At 46.9% G+C, this 18744-nt stretch overlaps 1 protein-coding gene across 1 annotated transcript in view; it reads left to right on the top strand.

The window, feature by feature from the left end:
- The window catches only part of LOC132356572 (thimet oligopeptidase-like), an 85278-nt gene that overhangs the window by 23986 nt on the left and 42548 nt on the right, over positions 1-18744 (top strand). Inside the window, 1 exon segment of the mRNA XM_059909431.1 lies at positions 16809-16979. Coding sequence (XP_059765414.1) covers positions 16809-16979 — 171 coding nt within the window.

Below are 18744 nucleotides of genomic sequence, written 5' to 3' on the forward strand. Positions count from 1 at the left end.
CTCCCGTAGCCCTCCTGCACTTAACTTGGTGCAGGTGTGTCCTCCAGCGCTGTTTAAGCTGCTCTCCCTGGCAGCCTGCCCTCCTGTCCTAGTCCTCTCCCTCTTAAAATAGTTACAGCCCCAGAGGCTCTGACAGAGTAACTCCTGATTGTAGTAGATTTCTTTTACTGTGACGTCATTCCTAGACAAGAGCCGTCTGCTCTGAAGCTTTGCGGGGTTTTCAGGGAAGTGGAGAGGAACCTTTTCTCTGGCTCCCCTTCATCCACATGCGGTTTTTAGTAGCTAACTGTATGGCTAGACTTACATTATCTAACAGGTTGCCTTTTGGTTGGGAGCCTAATGCATGTGCTCGGTGATCACACTTCTAGAATGTTCTCTTTCAGAAGGAACTCTTGCAGGAAAAGGATTTGATACGTTGAGTTCCGGATGAAAGGAGCAGTGAGCGGAGGGGTGTCTTCAGGGCTGCCTGTCTTGGGCACAAGTGTATGGTAATAGGATCTGGTCCTCGACAGGAATGCCGATTGCTTCTGGAAATGCTGGGACGGCTGTTACTATTTAGCATGTATTAAGCACCCCCAGAGCCATACAATGCACAAAGAAAGCATAGTTCCTACTCTCAAAGAGCCCACATGCTCAAATTAGGCGGGACAGAGCCTGGGCCGCGACTTGCACACTGAGTAAACCCGCAGAGCAAGGAATAGAAGGAAGGAAAGGAAGACAAATGGGGAGGGTCGGGGGGTCACCCGTGGGCTGCTTTCAGTCCATCTGGGCTTCCGCCTTGTAGGATTCGGGCAGCCGGCAGTGCCACGGGGCCCTGCTTCCCTGTCTCTTCCAGCAGCTGGGGAAGTGATGGAGGTAAGAGGGGGTTGGCCCCCAGGGCCTGATCCACAGCCCCAGGTCTCTGGCATGATTCCCCACACAGGGAAGGAGATCAGGAGTTTCACCTGCACCTGGAAAGGGACTGTTTATTTTTCTATAAAGGAGGAAACTTGATACCGCATAAAAGTAAGGAGCATCTTTCTCCACAGAGTGATGTCTGGATAGAAACCTGCATTTGGGTTCCCGATTTTCTCTCCCTCTTAAACTGATACACGATTGAACAAGTTACTTCATCCCCAATCTGGCTGGGGATGTCGAGTCAACAGTTGTATCAGTTAGAGAAGTGCTCTGAGCTTCTCTGAAGAAAGGCGTTTCGAAGGTCAGCTCAGCATGACTGCAGCCCAGAACGGTGTCAGAAGGACAGGAATCAGAGGCAGCTAACAAGGCAAGCTCGGGTATAGGAGATTAATAAAAGGAGGATGTGGTATGAATCTGTGAGTCATTTTCCCTTTATAGTCAACCTCATCCCATCTCTGACTAAGGTTCCGGGTCTCGTTCACGGCTCCACAACTAAAAGGGACTTGGAGAGATCCCAACAGAGAACCTCAAAAATGATTAAAGGGTTGAAAAATGATGCCTATAATAAGAGGTTAGGGAACATCTATTATTTAGGCTGAAGGGAAAAAAATGACCAGGGGACTCTTGAATTGTTATTCCAGTATCTGTGTACCTCTGGACCAGGGGATGATGGCCAACTAGTATCCAGTTCTATTGAGGATGTAAGGGTTCAGTCCAGTAAGGGTTAGTTTAGAACCGTGGTCCTCAATGTGTGGTCCTAGTACCCTCAGCATCAGTACCACCTGGGAGCTTGTGAGAAATGCACATTCTCAGGCCCCACCCAAGACCTGTTGATTCAGAAACTGCAGGTGGGACCCAGCAATCTGTTTTTTAGCTCACCCCCCAAGTGACTCGGATGAAGCTGGAGGACCACTAGATGAGGTACAAAGAAGAGTATTACAAAATGGGGAATTTGGGTACTGGAAAATAGAAACGTTTTTCCTGAAGTCATCTAAAAATGGGTTTATATTTGTTTGCAGTGTCTTCAATATTCTGTCTGAAGTCAGGAGTTAAATGACCTGTCACAGCCCCCTCTAGCCCTAACTTTGCTCTGGATTTCCTCTGTCACTGAGAGAAGACTAATAATTACCCAGGAGAATTTTACAGTTACTTTTCTGAACTCAGTAGTTAAGACAGTGCCCATTTCAGATGAGGAGCAGATGAGATATTGTGATAGAAGTCATGCTGTGTTATATCTCCTGCTTTTGCTCTATCACAGTGTCATTAAATAGACTGTCTGCTCCCCGTGTGACTTCTCAGCAGCCACCTGAGGGCAGCTTTGGGCAGCTGGGAAAATAGGGAGCCCCTTGATGTTGGCCCGTGACCCCTCTGTGCCGCAGACTGCTGTGACAGTCCCCATTTCAGGGGGGCTCTTCCCCATTTCAGAAGAAGCGTGGGGACAGGGGCAGTTTGATGCCACCCCATCTTCCCAACTCTGTCCCTTCCGCCTGCAGGATGCCATCCCTCGTGCCTGCACGGGGAGTTCCACCTGCCACCTGGAAGCTGGGGACAGGGGGACCTAAATATATTGTGGTAGTGGGTCTCCCTTAGAGCCGGAGGATAGGGACCTGTTTATCCTGTTGTTTTGTATCCGCAGCAAACAACCAACAGGACACCTAGTAGGCACTTAACACAAATACCTAGTGAATTATTCCGTTGCACCGTCCAAGGCCACAGGTGCTCCGCCCTTGCCCATGTAATTAATGATCTCGAATCGGGCAGCTGGCAGTTCTGACCCTCCCCAGTCCAGGTACTTTACTCCTGAGTCCCTCTCCTCCCCCCGCAGCCCCCCATTTTGCACATAATAAAAATGCATCTTACTTTAGTTGTCTTTGCCCTTTTGTGTATTTTTCCTTTGTACTTTTGCTTGAAGGAGTTGTCTGGGGTTGAAAACAAACTACGGAGAGTGTGTGTGTTACACTTTGTGTAGCGTTCAGGACAATCAGGGCTTCCTGTGATCAGAGTGAAGAAAGGGTTCTCTGAGGACATGTTTTGCCAGTGCTGCCTAGAAAGTGTCGCACCAGGATCGCACTGTTGTCCCCAGAGAGGCCACGTCCTGCCTTGGCCCGGCTCTGAGGCCCTCAGAGCTCAGCGCTGGGAACGGGGATAGTGGCATCCTTAGCTTTCATAGCTGTTCTTTATCATACATTTGCAGAGTATTCAACATTCCTTCAAGTGAGGGCAGTCTAGCATAGACTCGTTTGCCTTGTCATGGGAGACAGAGGGTGAAGGTGGCAGGTGAGTATTCCAAGGCTGTCACTGAGCCTTCAGACCTCGTTATGTTGGAAAAAACTGACTTCTCAGACATGAGGCCGCGTGTACTGTCACGTTCTACATCTGTGTCCACGCACAGAGTATGTGAGACCTGGTCCCTGTGGTGGTTGCACACAGAGAAGACAGGTTTGTCTTAGTGATTCAGAGAGCAGAGACGACTGACTTCTAACGCCCTGGATCAGTCTCTGAATAGAAAATACTATCTTTAAAACCCCTGAACTCTCAATAACTATATATCCAGTAGAGGAAATCCAAAGGCTGCTTGATTTGGTTCTTCATGGTAGCAGGCAAAAGGTTATTTTCATTTCTGTACAAAGAGAAATGACCAAATAGTCTTCTTAGGTATTTCGCCATGGCAAAAGTAATTTTGTTTCTAAAATCAGTCATATCTAGTCCACAGATGTGTCATTAAAAATGAGAGTGGTGGGGGCTTCCCTGGTGGTGCAGTGGTTGAGAATCTGCCTGCTAATGCAGGGGACACGGGTTCGAGCCCTGGTCTGGGAAGATTCCACATGCCGCGGAGCAACTGGGCCCGTGAGCCACAACTACTGAGCCTGCGCGTCTGGAGCCTGTGCCCCGCAACGGGAGGGGCCGCGATAGTGAAAGGCCCGCGCACCGCGATGAAGAGCGGCCCCCACTTGCCGCAACTAGAGAAAGCCCTCACACGAAAACTGAGAGACCCAACACAGCCATAAATAAATAAATAAGTAAATTAATTAATTAATTAAAAAAGAAATGAGAGTGGTGGGACTACTTCCCTGGTGGCGCAGTGGTTTAAGAGTCTGCCTGCCAATGCAGGGGACACGGCTTCGAGCGATGGTCCGGGAAGACCCCACATGCCGCGGAGCAACTAAGTCCGTGAGCCACAACTACTGAGCCTACATGCCACAACTACTGAACCCACGTGCCACAACTACTGAAGCCCGCGCGCCTAGAGCCTGTGCTCTGCAACAAGGGAAGCCACCGCAATGAGAAGCCCGTGCACCACAACAAAGAGAAGCCCCAGCTCGCCACAACTAGAGAAAGCCCGTGCGCAGCAACAAAGACCCAGCGCAGCCAAAGATTAATTAATTAATTAATTTAAAAATTTTTTTAAAAAATGAGAGTGGTTAAATGGTTTGGGATTAACTTTGTCTCATGGTAGTTGTTGAGTCAAAAAATTTAATGTCTTCGAAAGGAGAGGAAAAAAAACTCCTTAGCTGGTTATTAGACTACACAAGAATTACTCACCTAATAATTCAATAAAAGATCCCCAGAGACAACCAAGTAAGGTACAGGTTAAATAATTTATGGTGTTGCCATATAATGCAACACACTGCAGCCATTTGAAATGATGATGTTGGATGTACATGGAGTAAAACTAGCAGGTTACAGAAAATGTGTATCACCTCATTTTTTGAATGGAAGGCATTTTTGAATGGGCTAATGGCTTTAATTCCTGTTTTAAAAGGAAGGCATTTATATGTATATAAAAAAAGAATGCAGTGCACCAAATATAAACAATAGTTATCTGTAGGAAATGAGCTCATGCATGATTTTCCCCTGGCTTTTTGGTTACCTGTATTTTAGACTTTCTTTCTTCAACGAGCATATATTACTTATGTAATAATGAAAAACTTTCTTTTCAAAAAGGAACTATTGTAATTAATTTCTTTTTAATAAATTTATTTATTTATTTATTTTTGGCTGCGTTGGGTCTTCGTTGCTGCACTCGGGCTTTCTCCAGTTGCAGCGAGTGGGGGCTACTCTTCGTTGCGGTGCACGGGCTTCTTATTGCGGTGGCTTCTCGTTGCGGAGCACGGGCTCTAGGCACACGGGCTTCAGTAGTTGTGGCACGTGGGCTCAGTACTTGTGGCTCACGGGCTCTAGAGCACGGGCTCAGTAGTTGTGGCGCACGGGCTTAGTTGCTCCACGGCATGTGGGATCTTCCCAGACCAGGGATCGAACCCGTGTCCCCTGCATTGGCAGGAGGATTCTTAAATTTATTTATTTATTTATGGCTGTGTTGGGTCTTCGTTTCTGTGCGAGGGCTTTCTCTAGTTGTGGCAAGCGGGGGCCCACTCTTCATTGCAGTGCGCGGGCCTCTCACTATCGCGGCTTCTGTTGTTGTGGAGCACAGGCTCCAAACGCGCAGGCTCAGTAGTTGTGGCTCACAGGCCCAGTTGCTCCGCGGCATGTGGGATCTTCCCAGACCAGGGCTCGAACCTGTGTCCCCTGCATTAGCAGGCAGATTCTCAACCACTTCGCCACCAGGGAAGCCCGGCAGGAGGATTCTTAACCACTGCGCCACCAGGGAAGCCCTGTAGCTCATTTTTATTTTGACTTCTATATTTTATTTAATTCACCAGTGGCCTCCCAGTGGCTTACATGATTAATGCCTACCCCTGTGAATAAAACTAGTGCATCAAAGTGTACACAAAAACAATGGTCATTTTGCAGTGGTGGGCTAGGAGCATTGTTCCTTGCCTTACTTTCTCCTTTTCCATATTTACCAAAAATTTTATATGCACGCATATTATTTTTACAATGGAAAACTGTAAGGCAGAGACTTGAGATCTTGTTTCTTGGGAAGAGGCCCACATAGGCTGATGTGTAGCAATTACCAGTGAAGGTTGATCCTGTTAATTCTGCAGTGTGAAGGGCATTCAGCAGGGGTCTGCCATCATTACTGGGTGCTCTGGAGGTTCCGTGAACTCTCACATGAATGTCAAATTGGCCAGGGTCTCAGGTTCAGTGTTTTGTGGAGAGCAAAGACAGGGAGCTGGGGAATCCAGCATATTTAAAAGTCATTAAAATGGTATGCCTAGTGTTACGATTACCCACTTAAGTTTTGTCAGGGGCCATCCTTCTGGATCGTAGATCCAGAGTAGTGGGTGGTGGAACCATGTGCTGGGGGCCTCGGGTAGTGTTTCCACAGTACTTAGCTGTGTGGTATCTGCGTGTATCTCAGCAGCGTTTACTGAGGTGAGTGATGGCCCTGTAGGAGAGCACCGGCTGTCTCAGTTACTTCTGCCACATGCTGCCAGGATGTCCTTGTGGCCTTAATCAGAAGGCTGTTTTGGGGAGCTGCTTTGGTACAGGTGGCCGTTGATTTAAGAAAGTCTTGAGCAGAAGCAGGAGACCTCCCTTTCTACCCACTTTGTATGGTGAGTCGAGAGGGTAAGTCCTTTTGATGGTTATGTAAAGGGTCTCTCATTTCGTCTATTCCTAAGCCTCGGCCCAAATGAGTGGATCCAGCCCCAGGTTCACTTGAAGACGGAGGTCTGGACTGAGATTCAGTTGAATCCACTGTCAAGAGGACTGATACCTTAAGCTTAATTTAAAGCCAAAGAGCCTTGAGAAACCAGAAGGAATCTAGGATCCTGTACAACCATGTTTTGACCTAGTCTTTGGTTCAGAACCTTTGTTACTCATCAGGAGTGTTTCCTGGAATCCTGAGAACTGAGAAAGCTGGTTTTTCAAGTTTCCTTCCTACTGTTTTCATCCTTACAAGGAGCGGTCTTCTCCTCATCCTCTCTTTCCTTTCTTCATCATCTTTGTCTCTTTCTCCTGCACTTATACAGTAGGAATCATCTCGTAATCCTTCTCCACACTCTTGCCTCCCCGAGGAAGTAAAGACACATCCCCCATGGGTTTATCTTCATTTTCTCTGGGCAGGGGAGGGGAAAAGAGCAGTGGGTGAACGGTTTAACCCAGATAGTCAGATAGTCAGTGGATGGAACCCTGTTCCCAGTGAGGACTGTGGAGGCCACTTCCGCACATCCTTGCCACCAAGCGGTTCCAACTTCAGTGAGACACAGAGCTATCCGCACACAGTGAGAGCACAGATGTGTATCAAGATGAATAAGCAGGTGGTCACAGTTTGATTGATAGAAGGCTTTGCCAGTTGAGTGGCACGAAGGAAGAAAGAGAGCATCCTTTTAAAAGGGATAAAGCAGGGACTTCCCTGGAGGCGCAGTGGTTAAAAATCCATCTGCCAGTGCAGGGGACACAGGTTCGAGCCCTGGTCTGGGAAGATCCCACATGCCGCGGAGCAGCTAAGCCCGTGCGCCACAACTACTGAAGCCCGTGTGCCTAGAGCCCGTGCTCTGCAACAAGAGAAGCCACCGCAGTGAGAAGCCCGCACACCGCAACGAAGAGTAGCCCCTGCTCGCCACAACTAGAGAAAGCCCACGCGCAGCAACGAAGATCCAACACAGCCAAAAATAAATAAATAAATTTATAAAAAATAAAAATAAAAAAAAATAAAAGGGATAAAGCAGATAAAAGTACTTCGTGAAACTATAAGCTACCTTAGAAAAGGCAGGAAACTGGTGGTTGTCGAGGGAAAGGGTGGCTTTTGTAAGAGCAAGAGGAGAATGAATCTTGGCTTAAAAATTTGGACTGAGTTTATTTCCTTCCTTTTTGTTTTTTTTGTTTGTTCATTCCCTTTTTGTTTTGTTTTTGCCTTTACTCTGAATATTAAAAGCAAAAATGAGAGGGTACGGATGTACTCAACTCAGCGGGGTGGTTGGGAGTTATAAATGAGCTCATCTACTACCATAAAGGTTTAAAAAAAAAAAAAAAAGAGGGATTGCTTTAAACTTGACCTGAAATTAAAGTGGCGGCCGGAGTGGCAAGAGAGGCTCGCTGAGTTGTTCTGTCACTCTGTGCCTCAGCCTGCTGTGCAGACTTGAGGATCCCTGGGGACCCGGCAGGCAGTGGGTCCAGCCTCACACCTCGTCTGTCAGGCCTGATTTTTGCCATCTCTACTTTTGTTTACATTCGTTTGATTTTTCCTTGATCTTTAAGTCATAGTGTCTTCAGGCTCTGTAGGCCTTGTCAGTAACAATTAAGGAAATTCAGAATTTTTACTTAAAGAAAAATGACGACGCCTAATCCAGAAGAGACTTCTTTGGTCAGGTATAAAAGCTTGACCTTATCATACTAACTATTAAGCATTAGAAGGATGTGGTTTTTTTTTTTTTTAATTTATTTATTTATTTTTATTTATTTATGGCTGTGTTGGGTCTTCGTTTCTGTGCGAGGGCTTTCTCCAGTTGTGGCAAGCGGGGGCCACTCCTCATCGCGGTGCGCGGGCCTCTCACTATCGTGGCCCCCCCCTGTTGCGGAGCACAGGCTCCAGACGGGCAGGCTCCAGACGCGCAGGCTCCAGACGCGCAGGCTCAGTAGTTGTGGCTCACGGGCCCAGTTGCTCCGCGGCATGTGGGATCCTCCCAGACCAGGGCACGAACCCGTGTCCCTTGCATTGGCAGGCAGACTCTCAACCACTGCGCCACCAGGGAAGCCCAAGGATGTGGTTTTTTAAGTTTAGTTTGTATTGTGTTCTGAGAAGAAATGACCCCCAGTAGGCAGTAGTATAATAAGAAAGATTTTGTTTTCTGTCCCCTTATTAAATATTAAGTACTGAACTTTTAAGAACCCAAGTGATCAAATTGGATCCAGCTGTGTAAGAGCAGTACCGGTGTAGAGGTATCTTTTCTTAAAAGGCAAATCCAGTCACTTAAAAATTTATGTACAGTAAAATTCACTTTTTCTGGTGTACAGTGGTATGAGGTTTTACACATGCTCAGGTTTTTATGGCCACCAGCACAGCCAGGATACATAATAATTCCAACTCTTGTGCAGCTCCTTTATATTCAGACCTTCCCTCCACCCCTTGCTCTCTGAACTGTGAAAGTAGTCTCTAAGCCCCAAACGTCATGGTAGAGGGTGAAAATCTAACTAGCTAAGGGGACTTAAGCACAACCTTTGACCGGTAAGTGTCTTATGCTGTCCCAAGGGTGATCCCTAGCAAGCCAGACTGAAGTATATAAAAGGGAGAAATATCTGAGCAGGGACATCAACAGCTGTACCCTGTAGGGAAAGTGGACTTCCACAGAATTAGTCCAGCCAAGTAAACAAACAACCAAATAACAACAACAAACCTCTGGTGGGGAGGGAGTAACCAGTAACCAGAGTTGCTACAATATATTATCTAAAATGTCCATTTTTCAACAGAAAATTATGGGACATGTTAGAGAAACTGGACAGTAGAGACTGCTTTTGGAGGGGCCCAGTTACTGAACTTAGCAGACAAAGACTTCAAAGAAGCTATTATTTTATTTTCTTAGTTCAAAAACTAAAAGAAACCATTCTTAAAGAATTAAAGGAAGGTGTGGGAGCAGTGACTCATCGCATAGATAGAGAGTATTCTTAAAGAGATAGAAATGATAAAAAAAAAGAACCAAATGTAGATACGACACCAAAAGCAAAAGCAGCAAAAGTAAGGACAGATAAATTGGACTACATCAAAATTAAAAGCTTCTGCACATCGAAAGACGCAATCAATAGAGTGAAAAGCCAACCTACAGAATGGGAGAAAGCATTTGTAAATCATGTATCTGATGAAGGGTTATTATCCAAAATATAAATGTGTAAAAATCTCCTACAACAACAGCAAAAAACAGCTTGGTTCAGAAATGGGCAAAGTGCTTAAATAGACATTTCTCCAAAGAAGATTTCCAAATGGCCAGCAAGCACATGAAAAGATGCTCACCATCACTAATCATTAGAGAAATGAAAATCAAAATCACAGTGAGACATATCACCTCACACCCATTAGGATGGCTACTATTAGAAAACAAAATAAAATAGAAAATAATGTGTTGGTGAGCATGTGGAGAAATTGGAACCTTTGTGCACTGCTGGTGGGAATGTACAATGGTGCAGCTGCGGTACAAAATAGTACGGCAGTTCCTCAAAAAATTAAAACCAGAATCACCATATGACCCAGCAATCCCACTTCTGGGTGTATACCCGAAAGAATTGAAAGCAGGGACCTGAAGAGGTATTTGTACACCCATTTTAATGCCATTATTCACAATAGCCAAGAGGTAGAAGCAACCCAGAGGTCTATCAGCAGATGAATGGATAAACAAAATGTGGTGTATACATACAATGGACTATTACTCAGCCTAAAAAAACGAAGGAAATTCTGACACATACTACAACATGGGTGAACTTTGAAGACATTATGCTAAGTGAAGTTAAGACAGTCACAAAAAGACAAATACTGTATAATGTCACTCATATGATAGAGTAGTCAAATTCATAGAGACAGAAGGTAAAATGGTGGTTGCCAGGGAGAATGGAAAATTATTGTTTAATGGGTATAGAGTTTCCGTTTGAGATGAAAAGTTCTGTAGATGGATGATTGAGATGTTTGCACAATAATGTGAATGTACTTAATGTCACTGAACTATACACTTAAAAATGGTTAAATGGTAAATTTTATGTTTATTTTAACCACAATTAAAACATTTTTTTAAAGTGGCTATTTTCGAGTTGAAAAGTACAGTAACCAAAATGAAAAACTCATTAGGGGGCTGCACCGTGGATTTGAGTTGTCAGAAGAAGGAATCAGCAAACTTGAAGATAGAGTGACAGAGATTATCTGGTCTGAAGAACTGAAAGAGAGAAGAATGAAGAAAAATGAACAGAACCTCAGAAAAATATAGGCCACTGTTAAGTGTCACAATGGGAATACCAGAAGTAGAAGAGAGAGAAAGTGGCAGAAAAAACACTCAAAGAAGTCATGGCTGACAACTTCCCCAAGCTGATGAAAAACATTAACCTACACACCCAGAATGCTTAACAAACGCCAACGAGGATAAACACAAAGAGATCCACACCCAGACATATTATAGTCAAAATTTTGAAAGTGAGAAAATCGGAAAGCAGCAAGGGAGAAGTGACTTGTGGAGTATGAGGGAAGCCCACCAAGACTACAGCTGACGTCTCATCAGGAACAGTGGAGGCCCACAGGCAGTGAGAAGACGTGTGAAAGTGCTGAGAGAGTCCTGCATCCTGCAGAGCTGTCTTTCGAAATAAAAGCATTCCCAAGTAAATGAAAACTGAGAGAATCCCCTCCTAGCAGATCTGCCTTACAAGAAATACTAAAAGAAGTTCGTTAGGCTGAAAGGAAGTGACACAAGACAGCAATTTGAATACACACACGAACTCCAGTAAAGGTAATTAAGTAGGTAATGATAAAAGACAGTATAATTACATATCTTTCTTCTCTTAAGTGATTTAAAACATCACTAAAGAGTAGCTTATGGGCTTCCCTGGTGGCACAGTGGTTAAGAATCCGCCTGCTGATCCAGGGTACACGGGTTTGAGCCCTGGTTCGGGAAGATCCCACATGCCGTGGAGCAACGAAGCCCTTGCGCCACAACTACTGAGCCTGCGCTCTAGAGCCCGCAAGCCACAAACACTGAAGCCCACGCGCCTAGAGCCCATGCTCCGCAACAAGAGAATCCACCGCAGTGAGAAGCCCACGCACCACAACAAAAACCCAATGCAGCCAAAAATAAAAAATAAAAATAAATTAAAAATTAAAAAAAAAAGAGTAGCTTATATCTGGTTGCTTTCTGGTTATTATAAGATAGCCCTTTATGTTCACATCAAAGCATCCTCCCCAGCTCTAAGTTTTTTGAAGGAAAAACTGAGGCAAAGGGAGCTAGTGACTTGCCCAGGAAAGTTTATCTTAATCATGCATAAGGAATGAAGTGCCAAGAGTACTTTCAGAATTGGGAAATAATTTTCAAAGAAATCTTATAAACTGTGTTATCGCGCTTATATTTTTTAACTTCTGTCTCCGTGGTCCTTTGAAGGTGATATCAAGTAAATGCTTATGGTTTCTTAATTTAGTAACAAGACTTTAATTTCATAGTCTCAGAGATATGAAGAACTGCTAAATTTTCACCTGACTTACAAACCAGATGAACAATTTATGGACTTATTGCCTTGTTTAGGCTACTTACACTGCTCTTTTGCACTTACTGGTGGAACTGAATCAAGTTTGCAGCCTTCTGATGAGGCACTTCAGAGCCTTGAACAGACTTTGCTACATCCCAAAAAGTCCGACTAAATCATTTTAATAGTTATCTGTCCTCTCTTGCTTCTGCTGCCTAAGAACTATTGCTTAAGAACCTCTGGAATGAGAACAAGAAATATGGGGCTATAAGTTGAGCATGGAAAATACTTAAGATAATAATCTTCATCTATCAACTCTTCTACTTATACTAGTGTTCCATTAATAGAAATAATATGTAGTGGTATCAGGAATCAATGTTTTTGTGTCATTCATATTTTTATTGAGCTTCCATTATACTTGGAACAGAATTAGCAAATAAATATGTAAGAACCAAGATATCTATTTATATACATAGTTCCATTTTAAACTGTGGCTGAAGGGAAAGTATTTCCCTAATATAGTTCCTGGAACTTAGCCAAGGAGCCCAACACTTCAGGGCACAGAACTGGAACAAGTGATCCTAGGTTTGCCAGTTGATAGAAGGGATGTTAAGTGATTTGCTCATGAAAATCCATCTATTTTTGGTTAGGAGTGAAGGAAAAAATTTACCTAGAATATTTGGAGGGAATCTGTCTATAGTGCCTACAGAAAGGGAAAAACGTTCAGAAGCCACTTCTGTCTTGGAGTGGGAGAAAATGTGTAAAGCTCAGCTGTTCTAGTCCCTGGCTTTCAAGCAGCATTGCACCTAAAACACTCCGCAAGATGGTAATAATCTATTTTTCAAATCTTTTTCAAATCTTCACTGCAAGTAGTTCCACATTTCCAGTGGGAGCTTATTGCAGTGTGTGGCAACCCATTCAGTTACAAAGTTTTTTCCTCCTGAGTGTAGTTTTTCTTATTACAATGAAAGACTTTTTTTTTTTAAATTGCAGTATAATTGCTTTACAGTGTTGCGTTAGTTTCTGCTATATAACAAAGTGAATCAGCTCTATGTATACCTATATCCTCTCCTTCTTGGACCTCCCTCCCACCCCCTAGCCCCCATCCCACCCCTCTAGGTCGTCACAGAGCACTGAGCTGAGCTCCCTGTGCTATACAGCAGATTCCCACTAGCTAGCTATTTTACTTACACATGGTAGTGTATTTATGTCAAACCTAATCTCCCAATTCGTCCCACCCTCCCCTTCCCTCTCTGTGTTCACATGTCCATTCTCTATGTCTACGTCTCTATTCCTGCCCTGCAAATAGGTTCGTCTGTACCATTTTTCTAGGTTCCACACGTATGCGTTAATGTACGATACTTGCTTTTCTCTTTCTGGCTTACTTCACTCTGTATGACAGACTCTAAGGTCCATCCACGTGTCTACAAATGACCCAATTTCGTTCCTTTTTATGGCTGAGTAATATTCCATTGTATGTACGTGCCACATCTTGTCTATCCATTCGCCTGTCGTTGGAAAGAGTGTTTGCTGTATCTCCAACTGGGTAAAGAGTGGCTGATAATGTATTTCCTTTTGGTAACCTTTTCATGGAATCACTGAATTATCCGTTTAAAATGGAAACAATAGGTAGGGGCTTTGTTGCTCTAACCCCCCACTCAGTCATTCAGGTCCCATTTGAACACCTCCAGGAAACTAGCACTTATGCCTCCTGAGGCCGTCTTTCCATTTTTAAGAAATATTTTTCATGTAAGTCATGTAGGACCTCCTAAATCTTCCCTTCTTCAGGCCAAATCATCCTAACTCCTTTAACTTTTAATTCATTTGAATTAATTTTGCTTTTATTTCTTCATCCTTTGAAAAATATTTTTACTTCCTAGGTTTAGACAGTGCCTTCCCAGGGAGCAAAAGGCTGTGTGGAAAACATCTGAATAACACACAAGCTTTATGAGCCAACAAGAAATTTAAATGTCAGAATGACAAAAATGCAGGAGGGAGAGTGAATATATCTGGAATGGGGCCTGGTACACAAGGGCTGAGCCCACAGGCTCTGCAGTGGAAACTGTACCTAGAGGATCAAAATAAGTTTGTTCATGTTCCATAAATTCATGAAGGCCGTTGACTGCACTGCTCAGGAGAGGGTCAGAAATTTCCACTCCCTCTCCCCGCAGGACAATCCTGTGGTTCATAGTTCCAGGCTAAATCGCCTCTTCCCGGCCCTCTGGTCTCTGGATGATGTAAAATAACGGAGCTGGACAGCACTTGAGACATCAGCTGACCCTGAAAACGTTCCAGGGTGCAGGCTCTGCAGCCTTCTTGGTAACCCGCTCTCTTTTTTTTTTTTTTTTTTTTTAATTTATTTATTTATTTTTGGGGCTGTGTTGGGTCTTAGTTTCTGTGCGGGGGCTTTCTCCAGTTGCGGAGAGCGGGGGCCATTCTTCATCGCGGTGCGCGGGCCTCTCACTGCTGCGGCCTCTCCGGTTGCGGAGCACAGCCTCCAGACGCGCAGGCTCAGTAGTTGTGGCTCACGGGCCTAGTTGCTCCGTGGCATGTGGGATCTTCCCAGACCAGGGCTCGAACCCGTGTGCGCTGTATTGGCAGGCAGATTCTTAACCACTGCGCCACCAGGGAAGCCCCAACCCGCTCTCTTTATCACCCTCTGCTCTTTCCCCATGGTCTCTGCCTCCCCACCCCTGGCTGTGGCCAGGACCTCAAGGTGTCCCAACCCCTGGGGTCAGGAGTAGGGTCATTAAGAAAGCCCGATGCATGTCAGCCAGGGGCATCACTTCCGCTGCCTTCGCACGGGTTTCGTTTGAGCGCCGCCTACGTAGTAAGTGGATAATCACAAGCTGTACTCTCAGTTAGGACAGTCACATCTTCAGAAGGACCAAAACTGGAATAGATAACTTCTAAAAGTCCCTTCAGATCCAATGTTTTATGATTCTCTAATTCTGTGAACCAACATAGGCTAAAAGAGTTCATCCTAGGTTGTTTCTTGTAAACATTAACCTCAACTACTGTGAAGTACTTGGACCAGCAGGAAATGTTCTTATTCTTTGGGTGAAGTTCAGTCCTGATGGCCAAAGCCTCCAGAGGAGCATGAGAAGTCTGAAGAAAGAATCCAGAGAAAGAGCAAGTGTGACCGAGGAGGGACCTTTAGACTCCTGCACATCGAGGCCCCAAACCATGCAGAGACCTATCCACCGAGGGCTCAGACACCACAACGAAGGGACAGCCTTGAAAGTGAAAAACAAAGATAAGATAAATGAAGAGAACAGAAGACGTATTCTGCATCTTAAGTTGTGGGTGGTAAGGAAGAAAGAATTGTCTGAGAGGCCTAGGCTGAAAACAGACAGATTCATATGAAATTCATTTTCTTTACTAGGAAAAACTAAGCATGTTTTGGTTGTACATGCCTAACTTTAAAAAAAAAGTACTTTTCTTTGTAGTGTTTGAAGGTTTTTTTTTAATTGATAAAAGTAGTAATGGCTCATTGTAGACAATTTTCATATCAAAAAATGTAAAGAACACCTAGAGAGAGTCGCTCTTATTGGGCGTGTTTCTTTAGTCCCTTAGCCCCCGGTGCATTCTTAAACACGGTTGAAATATGGCCCAGGCCATTTTGTGTACTGATTTTTCACTTAGCATTTTTACTATGTTCCAATGTCATGTAAAACTCTCAAGTTACACCATTTTAGTGACTACATAATATTTCGTCTTTAGAAGTCACCCGTGTTTCCGCAGCCATTCTCCTGTCTGGGGACAGTTAGGTGGTTTCCTCTTTTTCATGATCATTATAAATGACCCTGTTAATAAACATCTTTGTACACGAGTATTTATTCACATTTTAAATTATTTACTTGTTTTCTTGAACTTTTGAGACTGATGTCATAAAGTACACCATTCCCTACCTGAGTCCTCCTCATTCAAGGTAGAGGACTGGGATGGCCCAGCCTGGCAAGTGTACAAGCACCGTTCCTTGTATGAAAATAAACACCGTTGCTCGGAACTGTGTAAATCATTTCTGACTGTACTTTTGGGAGATGACATTACTGGACTGATTTTCGAGTTTGGTATTGGAATTGCAAACAAGGTGACACTTTTATTATCTCATGCTCTCATCTACTATAACTGACCTCCTGGAAGCTTTGGTACATGAGATGTGTGCAAGTTCAGATTTAAAGCACCTGTAGTCTGTGGCCCTCCACAGAAGTGATTTTCAGCTGAAATGCTTAGATTTGCCCTAACCTTGAATGCTCTTGAAGGGTACCTCTTTTTGGGTCCTGCGGAACTGATGGAGACTTACCTCCACGGGAAGGCCGGCTGTTCTTTTCTCTGTGGAGGCACTAAGTGCCCGTCTTGAAGGGCAGTCAGCAGGCTCTCCCAGCAGCAGGCCTTCCTCTCTCGTCTCTGGCCTCGGAACAGCTGCGTCTGAATCCCTTTCTGTGGGCTTTCCCTGTGCAGTGCAGCCTCCTTCTCTGATCTGGTGTGCTCTTTGCTTCTCCACACCATTGTTTGGAGCAAGGGTGACAGCCTGCCCCTGACCCCTGGCTCCCTTGGTTGCACTGGCCGGTTTTACTGTGTCTGAGTGGAATGTTCCTTCTTTCCTCAGGTAAGGGAGTGGCTCTTTCTTTCTGTTTTTAACTATTTAACTTTTATACTTTATCCTAAGGGACTTGGGGGTTGGGGGGACAGTGTGGCAGTACAGGAAGGGAAAATATCCAAGATGACCCTGTTGTTTTCCTTCTTTTTTTCCTCAGCTCTGTTGAGATATAATTGACAAATAAAATGGTAAGACCCGCGTCGCAGCCAGAAGACGCAGGGCCACGGGCCCCAGTTAGGCAGGCCCCTCCGTGCAGCGCTCACCTCGGCGCCGGCCTCATCGCCCTCCGGGCCGGGGGGGCTGCCGTTCCAACCGGCAGGCGGCCCCGTGGGGGCGGGGCTCGAGGACGTCAGTGCACTCGCCGTGCGTCCGCACGCAGCCCCGCGTCCCATGGGGACCCGGCCTGAGGAGCAGGGCAGCCGGAAAGGTAGGAGTGTGGAGAATTTGGGGTTTCCAAAAAGCGTTTGCTGACTGATCCAAGCAAAAGTGAGACATGGTTGTATCAACGCATTTTTTTTTTTAATATGTAATTGCGGGGGAGCGGGCGGCGGCGGCGGGCGCTGCGCCGGGAGGGGGCTGCGGCCCGGCGGCGGCGCCCGGCCGCGCGCCCCCGGCCCGCCGTATTCCCGGGGTAAGTTTGTGGGGAGTTGCTGTGGGGGTGAAGCGCCTGCCCTTCCAGGAGGAGCCGCCGCCGCCACTGCCGCCGGCGCGGCGGAGCCGGGGCTGGTGGCGCTGTGGTGCCGCCGGCTCGGAGGAGGGTCAGAGCGGCCGGCGGCGGCGGCGGCGGCGGCGCGGCCCGGCTCCGGCCAGGCGGGCGGGTGGCCGGGCGGGCGTCCGCGCTCCCCGGCCGGCCCGGGCCCCGGCCGCGGCCCCAGGCTGTCAGCGGGCGGGGACCGCGCCGCCGCTCCCCCGCCAGGCGTGGGGCGCCCAGCGCGGACCCCGGAGTTTGTTTACGTCCGGGCGGGTGCCCGGGGGCCACCCGCAGACCCCGCAGCCGCCCCGCTCTTTTGTGTGCCTGCAGGAGCGGCGCGGAACCGGCCCCTCCGCGGCCGGGGACCCAGGTAGGGGCGCTTGGGGAAACTTGTTGGGGGAGGCGGCCGCCGCGCACGCGGAGCCCCGGTGTCGGGTGTCCCGGGGGCGCGGGTACGGGCGCCGGAGGAGAACTGCAACTTTCCCCGAACGCAGGCCCGGCTCTGCGCCCGGGCGCGCGGTCTGTCCGGGCCGGGGGCGCTTGCTCCCCGGCGCCTGTCCGGACGGCCCTCTCCCCGCGCCCAGGGGCTCCCGCGGACCCCAGTAAACACCCCCCCCCCGCTTCTCTCTGATCCTCTCCTCCGAGGCCCTGTCCTCCCAGCAGGGTCCGTGGGGGGCAGTGGACCGCGCGGCGGGTCCGCTTCGAAATGCCTACTCCGATCGGGTTCTCGAAAGCAAAGCCCCGGGGGCCTCACTGGACTGTGGTGTGCCGGGCCGTGGTCCACGCGCCGAGCCCCGGGCGCCGAGGGGGCATCGTGCTGGGGCTCCACATCCGGCGCCCGAGCCGCAGCCGTGCCCAGGGGGCGCGTTCCTGCCTGCCAACCCCCACCCAGGGGAGCGGCGCGCCCTCGGGGTCCGCCCGGGAGCTGCCAGCTCCGCGCTCGCGGCGCCTGGATGGCCCCGGGACTCTGCCAGGTGGATGTTGTGCGTAGCCGGAGCCAAGTTGAAGTCTCATCAGCGCTTCCTAGAGACTTTTGCCATCCTGATGGTTTTAAAGTGGCACTTCAGCGTTGTGATTTTTCTCTGATCACCGAACTAAAGCCCCCAACAAATGGAAGATGTTAGCATTCTTCATTCCAGAGAAGACCACAGTTTGATAATCTCGAGAAGCTCATCAGGAGACCTCCTGGGACCAGATTAAAGGAACCAAGAGAAGCTCATTAGGAGAAGACCCCCTGAGGCCAGATTAAAGGAGTGCAGGCCCTGCACACACCATAATCTTTATCACCAACCCGCCCTTGAACCATTGCTATAAAACTCCTCACCAAATCCTCCCGGTTTAGGGACACACAGTTTTGAGGGGCACGAGCCCGCTGTGTGCCCCTTTGCCTGACAGAGCAATAAAGCTATTCTTTTCTACTTCACCCAGAAAAAAAAAAAATAATAATAATATTTAATTGCAGTGGTTGATTTTTTTATTAATTAATTTTTTAAAATTTAAT

Source organism: Balaenoptera ricei, chromosome 21 (assembly GCF_028023285.1).
Source record: "Balaenoptera ricei isolate mBalRic1 chromosome 21, mBalRic1.hap2, whole genome shotgun sequence".
Classification (NCBI taxonomy): domain Eukaryota; kingdom Metazoa; phylum Chordata; class Mammalia; order Artiodactyla; family Balaenopteridae; genus Balaenoptera; species Balaenoptera ricei.